Consider the following 12,547-nt stretch of genomic DNA (forward strand, 5'->3'; position numbering starts at 1 on the left):
AATAGGGACCGATTATGGTTTCAAAATGGTGAATTTCTCCTTAAGTTGAGGTGTTTGGATCCCTGAAATTACCGGTATAATTTTTTTTTAATGCATTTATTTTGTGGAATTGTATAATTTTCCAAGGCACACCTGACAATCTTTCACGGCAGTGAAAAAAAAATTGATTATACTTAAATATTATCTTTTTCTCACCCACACCTATCATATCGCTACAGAAGACAAGGATTACTGGAGATGTATGGATTATTTTATGCTGCCTTTGTTTTTTGGACCTTCAAAGTTCTGGCCACCATTCACTTGCATTGTATGGACCTACAGAGCTGATATATTTTTCTAAAAACCTTGGTGTTCTGCAAAATAAAGTAAGTCATACACATCTGCGTTGGCATGAAATGAGGGAATTTTCATTTTTGGGTGAACTGACCCTTTAAGAACCCACAAAGAAACCAGATAACGTTGGGCATAAATCCAAAAGGCAAATGCATTTATTATGATGTTTCTAGGAGCTAATTGAGAGGTTCATTTCTACAAAACCAGTTCAATGTCCCATTCAAACAAACAGTTCAGTAAAAATAAGTAATCAACGATCAAATATTAGAGATCAAGAGCACAAAATATTGAAAAATACAACATGTGTAACAATGGCTCAGTCCACTGTCCAGTGACCGAAATGTTCCAACTAAAGATTCATTTACTAAACATCAAATCAACTGTACTCACACATGAATCCTCTTGCAAATGAAAAGGTGGCAAGGGAGACAAATTGGGGTTAATCTTAAAAATGACAATAGATTCACCGGTAAAACTAACCCACAGAGTCACCCACTGCAATAATTTGATGTGATATATTCAATTATGATCTTAAAACTAAAACCCAAGTCAAGTGTCCTCAGATTGGTTTAGGTAGAGCTGTGACTTCCTCCAGACACTCATCATAGGCTTGCTTGTACTCATCATGGGGTTTGACCATGATGACACAGGTGGGCCGCTTTGAGCCAGCTGATGCACCCAAATCCTACAGAAAGATTTACATCAGCATCAATAATTCAGCACAAACCATGTTGTTTTCAGTTCTTAAAGGAATAGTTGACCCAAAAATTTTAATCCTGTCATCATTTACCTGTATGGTAATCCACATGACTTTTTTTCCACCCGTGGAACATAAATTAGGCAGAATTTTAGGAACTAACAGTCTCAGTCACCATTTACTTTTTCTTTAATACAATGAATGTGAATGGTGACTGAGGCTTTCTGCCCCAAACATTCTACCCAACATCTATTTTTGTGTAGCACACAATAAAGAAAGTCATAAGGCATGACACGAGGCATCAGCATTTTCATTTTGGGGTAAACTAACCCTTTACACCCTGTACTTTAAATATGATTCAGAACAGGAAATATAAATACGTTATTATACATGAGTGAACCTTTGATGCACTTACAACTTTGGATGGAACATAAGCATAGGGAAGGCTTCGGTCTTCACACATGATTGGTATGTGGCAATATACTTCGATAGGAAGTGTATCTCCGGCAAACACCACAATCCTAAAGGATGACGGATAATTTAATTCTAAATATCTCAAACATCTCTGAGATCCAACAGTGGTCATGAAACTGGAACATTGGTAAAGCTCCTCTTACCCCGTCTCCCCTTTATTTATGAACTTCTGTACTTCTTTTACTCCTCGTCGGATGTTTTTCAGTTTGGCCGCTATGGAGTAAAAGTGCAAGATATTTTATTCAAACATTTCAATTCAACACTGCTGGATGCACTTTTACTATTATTATTATCTATTCAGACTTAAATATGGGTTACGTTCGAAAGCTTTTTTGAAACAAATTTACCTTTCTTGACGCATTTATACAGCTTCTTGCTTAGTTTTCGCGATGCAAGAGGGTTTGCGATGGGGTTTATGTTAGCTATTAATTCTTGATATGACTTTTCAGTTGTCCCGGTCTCCTCCTCTGCGCCACTTTTCTCTTTCTTTACCTTTGTCATATTAAACTCAACTATTTGAATATATATACGAGACAAAACAAAAGGGTTTAACTTCAGGTAAATGTGTACAGCTCCACAACTCGCACGTGTAGTCTCTCAGCACATTTCCGTTCTTTTTATCCTACTTCCTACACGCGCTCTGAGCGTTTCTATTGGAAACACTGACCTCTAGTGCACAGAATGTACAAATAAGGAGATTTTATTCAGTCGACACATCTGCATCGCACACATACACGCAAAACTATTCATTTTCAACATTAACATAAGCACAAATCTGTAAAATTAAAATAGCATGCAATTTCTTCTCGTTTGCAAAAAAGTAACCTATTAGTGAAAACTATGACAAAAAAAAAAAAAAATTACATATAAATGTTTTATCTCCCAAAACATATTCAGTTAATTTCCACTTTGGATACATATATCTCCTGTTCATCCCTTTACTCCAACCCCCAAAAGAAAACAACTCCATTTTAGCATTTATTTTTGGGTAGTGCTGGCCTATAACACTTGCTTGATACATTCAAGAACAACTGATAAACTTTTACAAGTCGTTACCTAGTCGTTTTTCCTTTAAATGCAAAACAAAAACAACAACAAAAAAACACTAATCACTTACAGAACCCACCACGACAGAGTGTAAAGTGCATTTTTTTGTGTCATTTCAACATTACAATTCTGGAAATGCAATAATGTATCACACACAGACAATACTGAATCCCTCAAACATTAAATGGGCACTGCAGAATTCTGTAAACAGGAATAATCTCAATAGATTACAAGTTAGGAAAAAAAAAACTTGTATAAATAAATAACCATTATTTTAGAGAGTAAATCAAATGTGTTGTTGTCTAGAGATGTAAAAACAATTATATCAAATGTTCTAAGAGTGTAAATAAATTAAGCAGAGGAGGACTGAAGATTGGCCATGTTAATGCTCCTGTGTCTTCACAGCAATACCCACGAGGGCATGGCGAATGGTACGTCCATGCAGCATGTAACCGTCTTGCTTCACCACAGCTATAGAACCAGGCTCCACTGCCTCTGCTGGGATATGACAGACTACTTCATGCTGATAAGGGTCGTAAGCAGCTCCCACGGGGGTCATCTTCTGCAGTCCATGTTTGGTGAACACTTCCTGCAGCCGTCCCTGTATGTGTGCCATGTATTTTGTCAGCTGCTGTGTTCCTTCTCTCTTCTCAACGTCTGCACTCTTCTCTAGCAAGTCTGCCACCTCTACAAGGTCCCGGCAGAAACTCTGAATCCCTGATGAAACAGCACAACATGTTCATGTAATATTGAAGGGAACACTACGGATTTCCAGTTAGAATTGCTAGCTATAATGTGTAGCAAAGCTAAACAATAACATAAGCTTACCAAATATTTTGGCATCTTTCACAAATTTCTGTGTTCTTTTTCTAACATCGTCGGAGTCAGCTACAGCCCGTTTGTATCTCTCCTGTGAAAAACACAAATAATTTTGATCAACAACTATTAAATAAAAAAGCAAGACTATGCCTTATTAATGGTGCATTTACTCTAAAGCACCATATTAGAGATTTCGGAAGCAAAACTACAACACTATAATATACTCAATTTCTCACTAAGCTAGAACAGATTAATTTATGGTTATACAAACAAACGCTCGGCACTGGCAACTCCAGGTTCTTTTGGCACTGCAGAAAAAAAACTTCCCTCAAATTTAGCTAAAAATGCTGTTTGAAACACCATGTTTCCTTTCAGATTATTGGAGGTTTGGGCTTCTTTAAATTTCCATCAGGATCAATGGATCAGGATAAACTTAATCAAACTTGTGATATCAAATACCACCAAATCACACAACCTCCGATAGCAAACAACTGTTTTTAATTTCCAAATCGCAATTACTTTGACAGATTTGAGGTCTAATATGATCTAACGCTGATCTTACACCACCATGTAAGATGTGACCCCAGCAATGCATAGGCTACTATTTGTTAAAGTATATGAAACAAAAAATAATGTAATACTTATTTTCAATACGGAAAGTAACTTGTTCAATTGAAACCAGGCTGAAGTAAAATAAGATTGACTGCATGTGCAGAAAATACAAATATTGATGGTTGTTTTCATTTTTACATGAAGGCACATTTTTCAGGCTTTAGAAGTGTTAAATATGTGAGGATGTAATTTATCAACCAACTACATGGCAAAATTGCTTTAGAAATGGTGACTTTAGACAAAAAGTTAGTTTGCATCCCTGTACATTACATTATGCTTAAAATATTATTTGAAATTGTAGGGCAGCCCATATTGAAAGCTGCTGCTAAAAAAAAAATAAAACAGTTGCCTGATATGTGGCACACATCATGTTCTCTTACCGTGAGGTTGTCAACCTGCTGCTCAAGTTTTCTAGCTCTCATCTCCAACATCCTGACATGTGTCACAGAATGACTGGGGTCATCATCGCCATCATCACCATGGCAATCATCTCCAGCACTATGCTGCTCCGCTGCAGTGCTGAAGAGGCCAATAATGGACCTGGAGCAAAAGAGAGGGGAAAAATCTGTTCAGATTTTCTTTTTAGTTCTCAAATTCACATAATGGAAATAATTTCTAAATGGAATTTTGCTTTATATTAGGTGCAACTAAAGTCTTTACACCCAACCAAGTTACCACAGTTAGTGGCTTTTGGCACTCAGGTTTCTGCTGAACACAATAATACTCAATGCTTGACTGCACAGCAATCCTCATGACACGTGAGAGTGAAATACGTACTTGCAACATAGAATATGAAAGGCAAACTAACATTAGCTGAATCAAAAACATTTAGCAGGCTATTGTACACAGTTAACAACAGAAACAGACTTCTACACGGGAATGCCATAAAACCCCATTCATCAACATGGGTAATTTCACTTTAAACAAATAGTTGTGGAAGTAAATGACCCATAGGGGGTGGGGTGGGGACTACTACTACTACTACTACAAGACAATACAAAATATTACATAAAACAAGGTCATAACATATTTTTCATTTGTAAACGAGAATGATACAATAATGTCTTATTTTACTCATAAAGCAAAACACATTTGTGAAATTGAAAGCGCCAAATATGATGGCGGGGTTCACTACTTGTTATAAACTGTTCTAAATTCCTACATGACACAATTTTAGGAAACACAACGATTAAAGGTCGGCGTATTTTACATTTCGGAACCGATATAAAATCGTTAGGTGTCGTTTTATCGAGGTTTGTGTCGCGTTGGACATTAACTCACTCGCTAGCAGTTAGCACCGAACCTTCTTCACGACATTTTAAACGATTAATATGTGAACTAGCGAATTCTTATTATTTTATATTACTTTTAGCACATTTATCAGCATAATACGCTTTTACCTGGTGGACGCGCTTGGTGTTAACCTGCACAAATCGACGGGATATCTTCTCGTTACGGACAGAAAGCGTACAGCCATTTCCTCAGTAGTGTTTTTGGGTGGTCGAGCGCGTGACACCCAGAGCGAGTCGCTGCTCAGTAAAAATGAGTCGATTCCTTAAAACGATTCTGAATCATGACTGTGTGGCTCAACAATCATATGTGCCCAGCTGCACGTTTTCTATGGAGGCCCAAACCTGCATAAATAACCAGCTACACAAGGACCGCCTCCCTCATTTCCATGTTGCACACAGAAAAGTAAAAATAAATACATGTATAAATAAATAAATATATATGGGAATAAATATATGTGGGAATAAATAGATATACAAAATAAATTAACACATAAAAAAAATATGCAAAATAAATGGATAAATAAAAGTTAAAAAGAATAAAAATAAAGTTAAAAATAAATATAGAAAATAATAAAGGAATAAAGTCATACAATAATAAATTCAGTAATAAATTTAATTAAAAACGAATTATATTTGTTTTATCAAGACATTTATTCCTTTTTTTTATTATTATTATTACATTTATTCCTTTATTTTTTTTTGTATTATTACATTTATTTATTTATTATTTATGCAGGTTTGGGCCTCCATAACATAGTCATGTGCCTACAACTGATCTATAATATACACCTTATGCGCCAGAGAAATTAGCGTGCAGCCATCTTGAAAGTTTTGTCTTTGATCTTCCATTCTAGCGGTGACTAGAAAGATGTATTTGGTGTTGATGCTAGCGAAGTAGATTTACAGGTTATAGAGTTGCCAAAAGATGTCAAGAGTATTTTAAAGTATTCAGGGGATGTCATAGCAACGGAAGGCAGAGCGGGGAGAATTTAAAACACTTCATTCATAAATACACAAGATCCCACCTTTACGCTGTGGACGTATGATGTGCATTTTTGCTCATTAAACTCCAAGAGACAACACAAAGTCATTAAAAATATCTCTGTAGGACACATGTGGCCATGTCATGTCATTCATCATCTCACGATCTTAACTGAAATTGAATGTAAAAAAAAAAAGTATAGGCCTATGAAATTGATGACTTGGACCAAATAATAAAGAAAAGAAGCCAATAAGTGCCAACATAGATGGGAACTCCTTCAATATGGTTTTAAAAGCATCCCAGGGTGATACATCAAAAGTTGGTTGAGAAAATGTCAAGAGTACATGTCTGCAAATTCTAGGCAAAGGGTGACTTCTTAAAACACAGTTTTTATTTATTTTGGATTTTGTTTAGTCACAACATAATTCCCATAGTTCCATTTATGTTATTCCATAATTTTGATTACTTTATTATTGATTATTTATTATTATTATAAAATATGAAGAAAAAAATATAATAAAGAATGAGTGTTTCAAAACTTTTGATCGGTAGTGTGTGTGTGTGTGTGTCTAATATATATATATGAGTATGCTTTATTTATATTGCATTTACAAATATTTTAATCCATTTAAGCCTCTTATAAATGTGGGTGAAATGTTTATTTTTAAAAAGTACAAATATTTTCCTTTAATGTCTTGTAATTTCGTAAAATAATACGAGCTGTCCTGTTTGAAATTTCATGTCAACTACACATTGTAACACAAATTATTAACAAGTTATAACAATTAAACGCTTGTATTGTGAAAAAGTGCAGTGTGTCATAGCTGTCTGAATGTGATCTGCCAGGACCCATTTACATCCGCGGGTAACATTGGCAACATTTACAGTTACAGAAAAAACACCTCACTAGAAATTTAACATAGTAAAGGTGTTGTGTACACTCACCATCAAATCTTAGGGGGAAATATTTTCTGTGCTCCCACACGTAATCCATTTTGCTCTACTCTTCTCAGCACACTCTAATACAAACAGGAAGATAGAAGATAAAATTCGAAAGAGCGGAGCGCGGAAAAGGGGCGGCGCTGAATAAGACGAATAGACATTTGAGCAATTTTTACACAAATAATACTTGAACTTTTTACCGTTTTTAATTTCATTTTAGTGACAAATACAGTTTTCTCAGTATTATTATTGATGTGTACATTTTTGTCCAACCTGTTCAGAATTAGCGCATCAACTGCCTTGTCACGTGATACCTGTTCCTTTTCTCAGCGCTTTTTTGGATGCATCAATTACATTTGTTTGTGATTTATGAAGAATACTGCATCAACATTTTTCTGGAAGTTACAAGGGCAGATTTTCATTTGTTTCTCACGTAAAACCCTCAAAATTAATAGATTAAAAAAATATATGTGTACAATTTTGTTTGTGTGAAACAATTCATGGAGGACTCTGCTTTAATGGCCGGTGAGTGTCCACTTCATGAAGACACTTTTGATAGTGAGTAGTGAGGTGAATTCGAGGTGTTAGATATTAGTGATAATAGATTACCTTTCATCATTTTAGCGATTCCCAATAGTAATCCTGCACTTGTTTATTATCCCTAAGACGGTAGGCCTTTAAAGAGCGCTCACTATCGCGAAAAATTGGCATCTGTATGCTTTACTCTTCAATTGGGTCTATAAACTTCGCCATTTCTCTCTCTCTCTCTTAGAAACCTTGTAACTCTCAGCCAACAATTAAGGTGAAGTTTTACTACCTTTAAGGTTTACTTTGGAAAATGGCAGTTAAGGGGCTCTATGCAACACTTAAGGGAATATTTAAGTATAAAATCAATATTTAAGGAAAATTGTTGGGGAATGTGACGTTTTACTTATATAGACTATTAAGTCAAACTTAAGTGATGGTTTCTTCATCACCATTAAAATTAATGGAAACTTTAGGGTGATCTTATGGGAAACTTTCACATAAGTTGCTTTATGCAACTGCACACTGGTCCTGCAAATTCTCTCATCATTTACTCACACTCATGCCATCCCAGATATGAATGACTTTCTTTCTTCTGCTGAACACAAACGAAGGTTTTTAAAAGAATATCTCTGCTCTGTTGGTCCATACAATTAAATGAATGGTGACCAGGCCTTAAAAGCTCCAAAAATAAATAAATAAATAAAAAATATCACATTAAGTAATCCTTAAGACTCCAGTGGTTAAATCTATATCTTCAGAAGCAATATGATATGTATGGGTGAGAAATAGATCAATATTTAAAGGGATAGTTCACCCAAAAATGAAATATTTCTGATAATTTACTCACCCTCAAGAGATGTGTATGACTTTTTTTCTTCTTGAAAACACTTTTTAAGATTTGTATAAAAAGATCCAGCCTCAGCAGGTCCTTAGAATAGGAGAGGATGGTGATTAGATATTTGTAGTTCAAAATGCACAGATAGACAGCATAAGAGCAATCCATCCTATAGCTCCAGCATTGACATTAATATCTTCTGTTGACAAATGTCCAAATTTACCTGAGTGCACGTGATGTAATCACGATGGCACGTGAACTGATGCATGACAGAATCAAAACCAATGAGTCGAAGGAATGTGCCATCGTGATTACGTCACTGGAGCACTCAGGTAAATTCGGACATTCCTCAACACCTGACTGGAAGCAATCTTTTATAGTTAAAAAGTGAAAAAATATCGGTCTTTTTCGCACACAGTGATCGATTTGCTTTAGAAAACATTAATGTCACCACTGGAGATATGGATTACTTTTATGCTGACTATCTGTGCTTTTTGGACCTACAAATGTCTAATCTAAATCTCCACTTTCACATCTGTAAGTGAAAGTGGTGATTTAGAGTAAAAAAAAAGGACTTAAACATTTATCTGTTTCTCACCCACACCTATTTTATTGCTTCTGAAGACATACATTAAACCACTGGACTCTTACAGATTACTTTTATGTTTCCTTTATGTGATTTTTTAAGCTACTAAGGTCTGATCACCATTCACTTGCAATGTATGAACCTACAGAGCTGAAATATTCTTCTAAAAATCTTTGTTTGTGTTCTGCAGAAAAAAGAAAATGATTGAGAGCATAACATTTTTTTTTCCCTTTAAATAAATGTTAATATCCAAAATAAAATCAAAGAAGGTGCGTTTTTGCCAACAGTACTGAATTTATGACCAACTTAACACAATAATGATTTACTTGATAAGCCAAAACAGAATTTTATTTCAAAGCTTTTGGAAGCAAATCCCATTTAAGTTATCACATCCTGTAGTCGTTTTGAAAGAGACAGCAATGTCTTTACTTTTACAGAACTCCACATTTTTAAAGCACATTTATTACTGTTACAATAAAATGAAAAAAAAAAAAAAAGAAAGAAAAAAAGAACAAAGAAAACATTTTCATTAAACTGGATTTATTTACAAAGTCAAAATAAATAAATTTGGTAAAATAAGTGCCTTTGTGTTTAACAAAGGGGGTAAATCCTTTGAATGTAGTTCAGTTTTACATAGCATACAAAAATGTTTACAATTTATTTCAGTACTGCACATAGAAATAAACAGGAACCAATATCCAATGTTTAAAGCATAAAACAACAATTTCACAGAATTGTAAGTCAGGCACACATTTCACCACCTATATTAACAGACAGATGTTTACAAAACACTTTGTTTCTGAAAAATTCCCTTATCCTTATTATATTTTATGCAATTGTTTAACATACATTTTTATTCACATGCAGACTACCATCAAATATATGAGCAAAAAAGTTTTATTGTCCTCTCCAATAATTTTTTTTTAAACAAGTTGCAATGTTTGGACAAACAGAGCCTTCATGTATGCAATTTTCTCCTTTTGACTTGCTCTTTGTTTTTGCTTTAACACTTTGGTACTTGAAGGCAGCCAAAGCCACGGATCCTCAGACAACCTTGACGATAGTGGTATAATTACATCCCCTTCTTTGACTCCCATTCCTGTATACAAATAAAATTGAGTACAGAAGAATAAAATAAATGTTATTATTTACACATTTATATATCAAGCCTTCCCAAGTGTTTTTAATTATATTCTGTTAGGTCATTGTTAAATTGTACCTTAGCTTTCTGCATGACATTTCCTTTGGTGGGTGCATAGATAGATGGGGAACGTTTCTTTATTTCAGATGAACAGTTGACAGGTAAAGTTATGTCACTGTATACATGTTCCTTTTTCTTAATAGAGACCTAAAAGTTTTAAGACATGAAATAATTTTTTACTGAATCATCAGGTTGCTCTGAAGACAAAGTGTGAAGTGTATCAGAGTCTAAACAAAATAGCTCAGTCCACCGGCAAGTTTTGAAAGGGGGTGGGAAGCAAACTGGACTGGTTGTCATCACAACAACATTCCGTAGTAAATATGGCCAATTTATAAACATTTAAAAAATATATATATATATATATATATATATATATATTTTGACCAGCTTCCAAGATTGTCAAAGTCACCGTTACTGGCTAGTTATTCATCAACATACACAGAATGCTGAAGACTCTAATTATAGGAGCTAAATGTAATGATTGTTTAAACCACTAGATGGCACTGTGCACCAGTGGTTTAATGTGGTATTTAAACGTCCCGTGGGTCGTATCAGGGGGGACAGGTGGTGGGAACATATGGTTCTTACCATAGAGCAACCTGCTTTACATTCTTTAAGATATATATATATATATATATATATATATATATATATATATATATATATATATATATTTCATTAAATGGACAACCAAGCATTTGAAATTGATATTGATGTGTGGACATTGGTTACTCCAAACTATGAGTAAAGAACATCTTATCACCTGGACCTGGCTTATAGGAAAGCCACTACACTAACTAAAGAGATTTAAATGTGCTTTATCTGTGAAACAGAGAGAGAGACTGGCTATACACTTGTCATTGCACAGTTCACACATAACTTTGATGAGGCAGCTGTCTTTGGATATTACTGGAAAACAGTATTGGTTCAACTGCATGTTCTTATGAATCTGTCCATCTTTTTATCTGTCTATTAAATAGTTTAACAGTTGTTTCATAGATTGTGTCTGCATTTAACAACATTACACAAGCACAATATGCCCTGTGTTTTATACATTTTTAAAGCAGCATATTGCATTCGACATTGTGTGACTTGAAGAGGTAGGGGTTAAAGCTATTTCCTCATCTCCACTAATAAGATACAAAGCAATATTTGTTCATAATCCTACTTTGTCTAATTCTGCTGACTTTATGACTGATCTTCATTATCAATCTTGTCTTATTGTGAATTAAGTCAAATTTCCCTCTTGAAAGAAGAATAACACTAAACCCACATTATGTTACTTGATAAGCTTGTTAGAATTGTGAAAACAATATATGGACATTCTACGACTATCATATAAGTCTTATCATGCAAGTTATAACTATTTACATCAACATCTGGACTTGAGTATAACGGAACATCTCCTTATGGTTCAACACATGTCTACAAACAGCATAGAATGGCAGTGACATTAAGCCAGTGCGCCCTCATCCACTTTCATTCATTTTGACTTTTTTTAATCAGGTTCCTGATCTTTTGTAGATCAGTGTTTATATGGATCGGTCAGACGTCAGCATATGTTCACTTTTCTTGGTGCAAAGGGCAAAATGGCACATTTAAAAGTTTAAATGAATATCAGATGCTAAAACTACATCGAATTATAGTCCTTACCAGGAATATACTTCAAAGTCTGTTTTTGTTAATGCTTGAGGACTTGCTATTGCTTTTGTCATTGCATTATTAATGAGGTACCTCTGTGCAGGTTTTGGGGACTGTTTGGGGGTGTTATTAATTAACATATGAAAGTTATTGGGGGTATTATATATATTATAGTTATGTTTTATGTTCCATTTAATTTAATTATGTTGTTTTATGTCAATCAATCAATCAAATCAAATCACTTTATTGCCACACTACCATGTACACAAGTGCAACAGTGGGGGAAATTCTTGTGTGCAGTTCCGAGCAACATAGCAGTCATGACAGTGACGAGACATATACCAATAACAATAAACAACATATTTACAAAACACAATTTACATATCAAATGTACACATAATTACACAACACAATAATAATATAAAATGTACAGTAAACAATGTACAGTAAACAATACACACTATGTAGGATACACATACAATAAAAATAAAGAGTATATAAAAATATATATATAGTAGTTGTATTGAGGAGAATATAAACTTCCTCAGTTTGACATGG

General features: G+C 34.4%; 3 protein-coding genes across 4 annotated transcripts in view; all 3 read right to left on the reverse strand.

Annotated features, from left to right (window-relative positions):
* Positions 1 to 439: 439 nt before the first annotated feature.
* On the reverse strand, positions 440 to 2,117 carry nhp2 (NHP2 ribonucleoprotein homolog (yeast)). The gene is made up of 4 exons (XM_052104596.1): positions 1,852 to 2,117; positions 1,648 to 1,717; positions 1,446 to 1,551; positions 440 to 1,018 (listed from the first exon to the last, which is right to left on the reverse strand). Exons 1-4 carry the CDS (start codon positions 2,003 to 2,005, stop codon positions 893 to 895), a joined length of 456 nt encoding a protein of 151 aa, XP_051960556.1. The 5' UTR covers positions 2,006 to 2,117; the 3' UTR covers positions 440 to 892.
* Positions 2,118 to 2,188: 71 nt separating this feature from the next.
* On the reverse strand, positions 2,189 to 5,545 carry grpel2 (GrpE-like 2, mitochondrial). Its single transcript, XM_052104465.1, has 4 exons — positions 5,383 to 5,545; positions 4,363 to 4,522; positions 3,380 to 3,461; positions 2,189 to 3,268 (listed from the first exon to the last, which is right to left on the reverse strand). The coding sequence occupies exons 1-4, from the start codon at positions 5,457 to 5,459 to the stop codon at positions 2,934 to 2,936; spliced, it is 654 nt and encodes a 217-aa protein (XP_051960425.1). The 5' UTR covers positions 5,460 to 5,545; the 3' UTR covers positions 2,189 to 2,933.
* A 4,000-nt stretch (positions 5,546 to 9,545) lies between these two features.
* LOC127628123 (actin filament-associated protein 1-like 1) overlaps positions 9,546 to 12,547 on the reverse strand; it is a 41,428-nt gene continuing 38,426 nt past the window's right edge. For both annotated transcript variants that reach the window (XM_052104818.1, XM_052104817.1), the window contains exons 18-19: positions 10,367 to 10,495; positions 9,546 to 10,246 (exon numbers count right to left, since the gene is read on the reverse strand). In XM_052104818.1, coding sequence (XP_051960778.1) covers positions 10,220 to 10,246; positions 10,367 to 10,495 — 156 coding nt within the window. In that variant the 3' untranslated portion in view covers positions 9,546 to 10,219. The remainder of the gene's footprint in view (positions 10,247 to 10,366; positions 10,496 to 12,547) is intronic.

This window comes from Xyrauchen texanus, chromosome 34 (assembly GCF_025860055.1).
Source record: "Xyrauchen texanus isolate HMW12.3.18 chromosome 34, RBS_HiC_50CHRs, whole genome shotgun sequence".
In the NCBI taxonomy this organism is placed as follows: Eukaryota; Metazoa; Chordata; class Actinopteri; order Cypriniformes; family Catostomidae; genus Xyrauchen; species Xyrauchen texanus.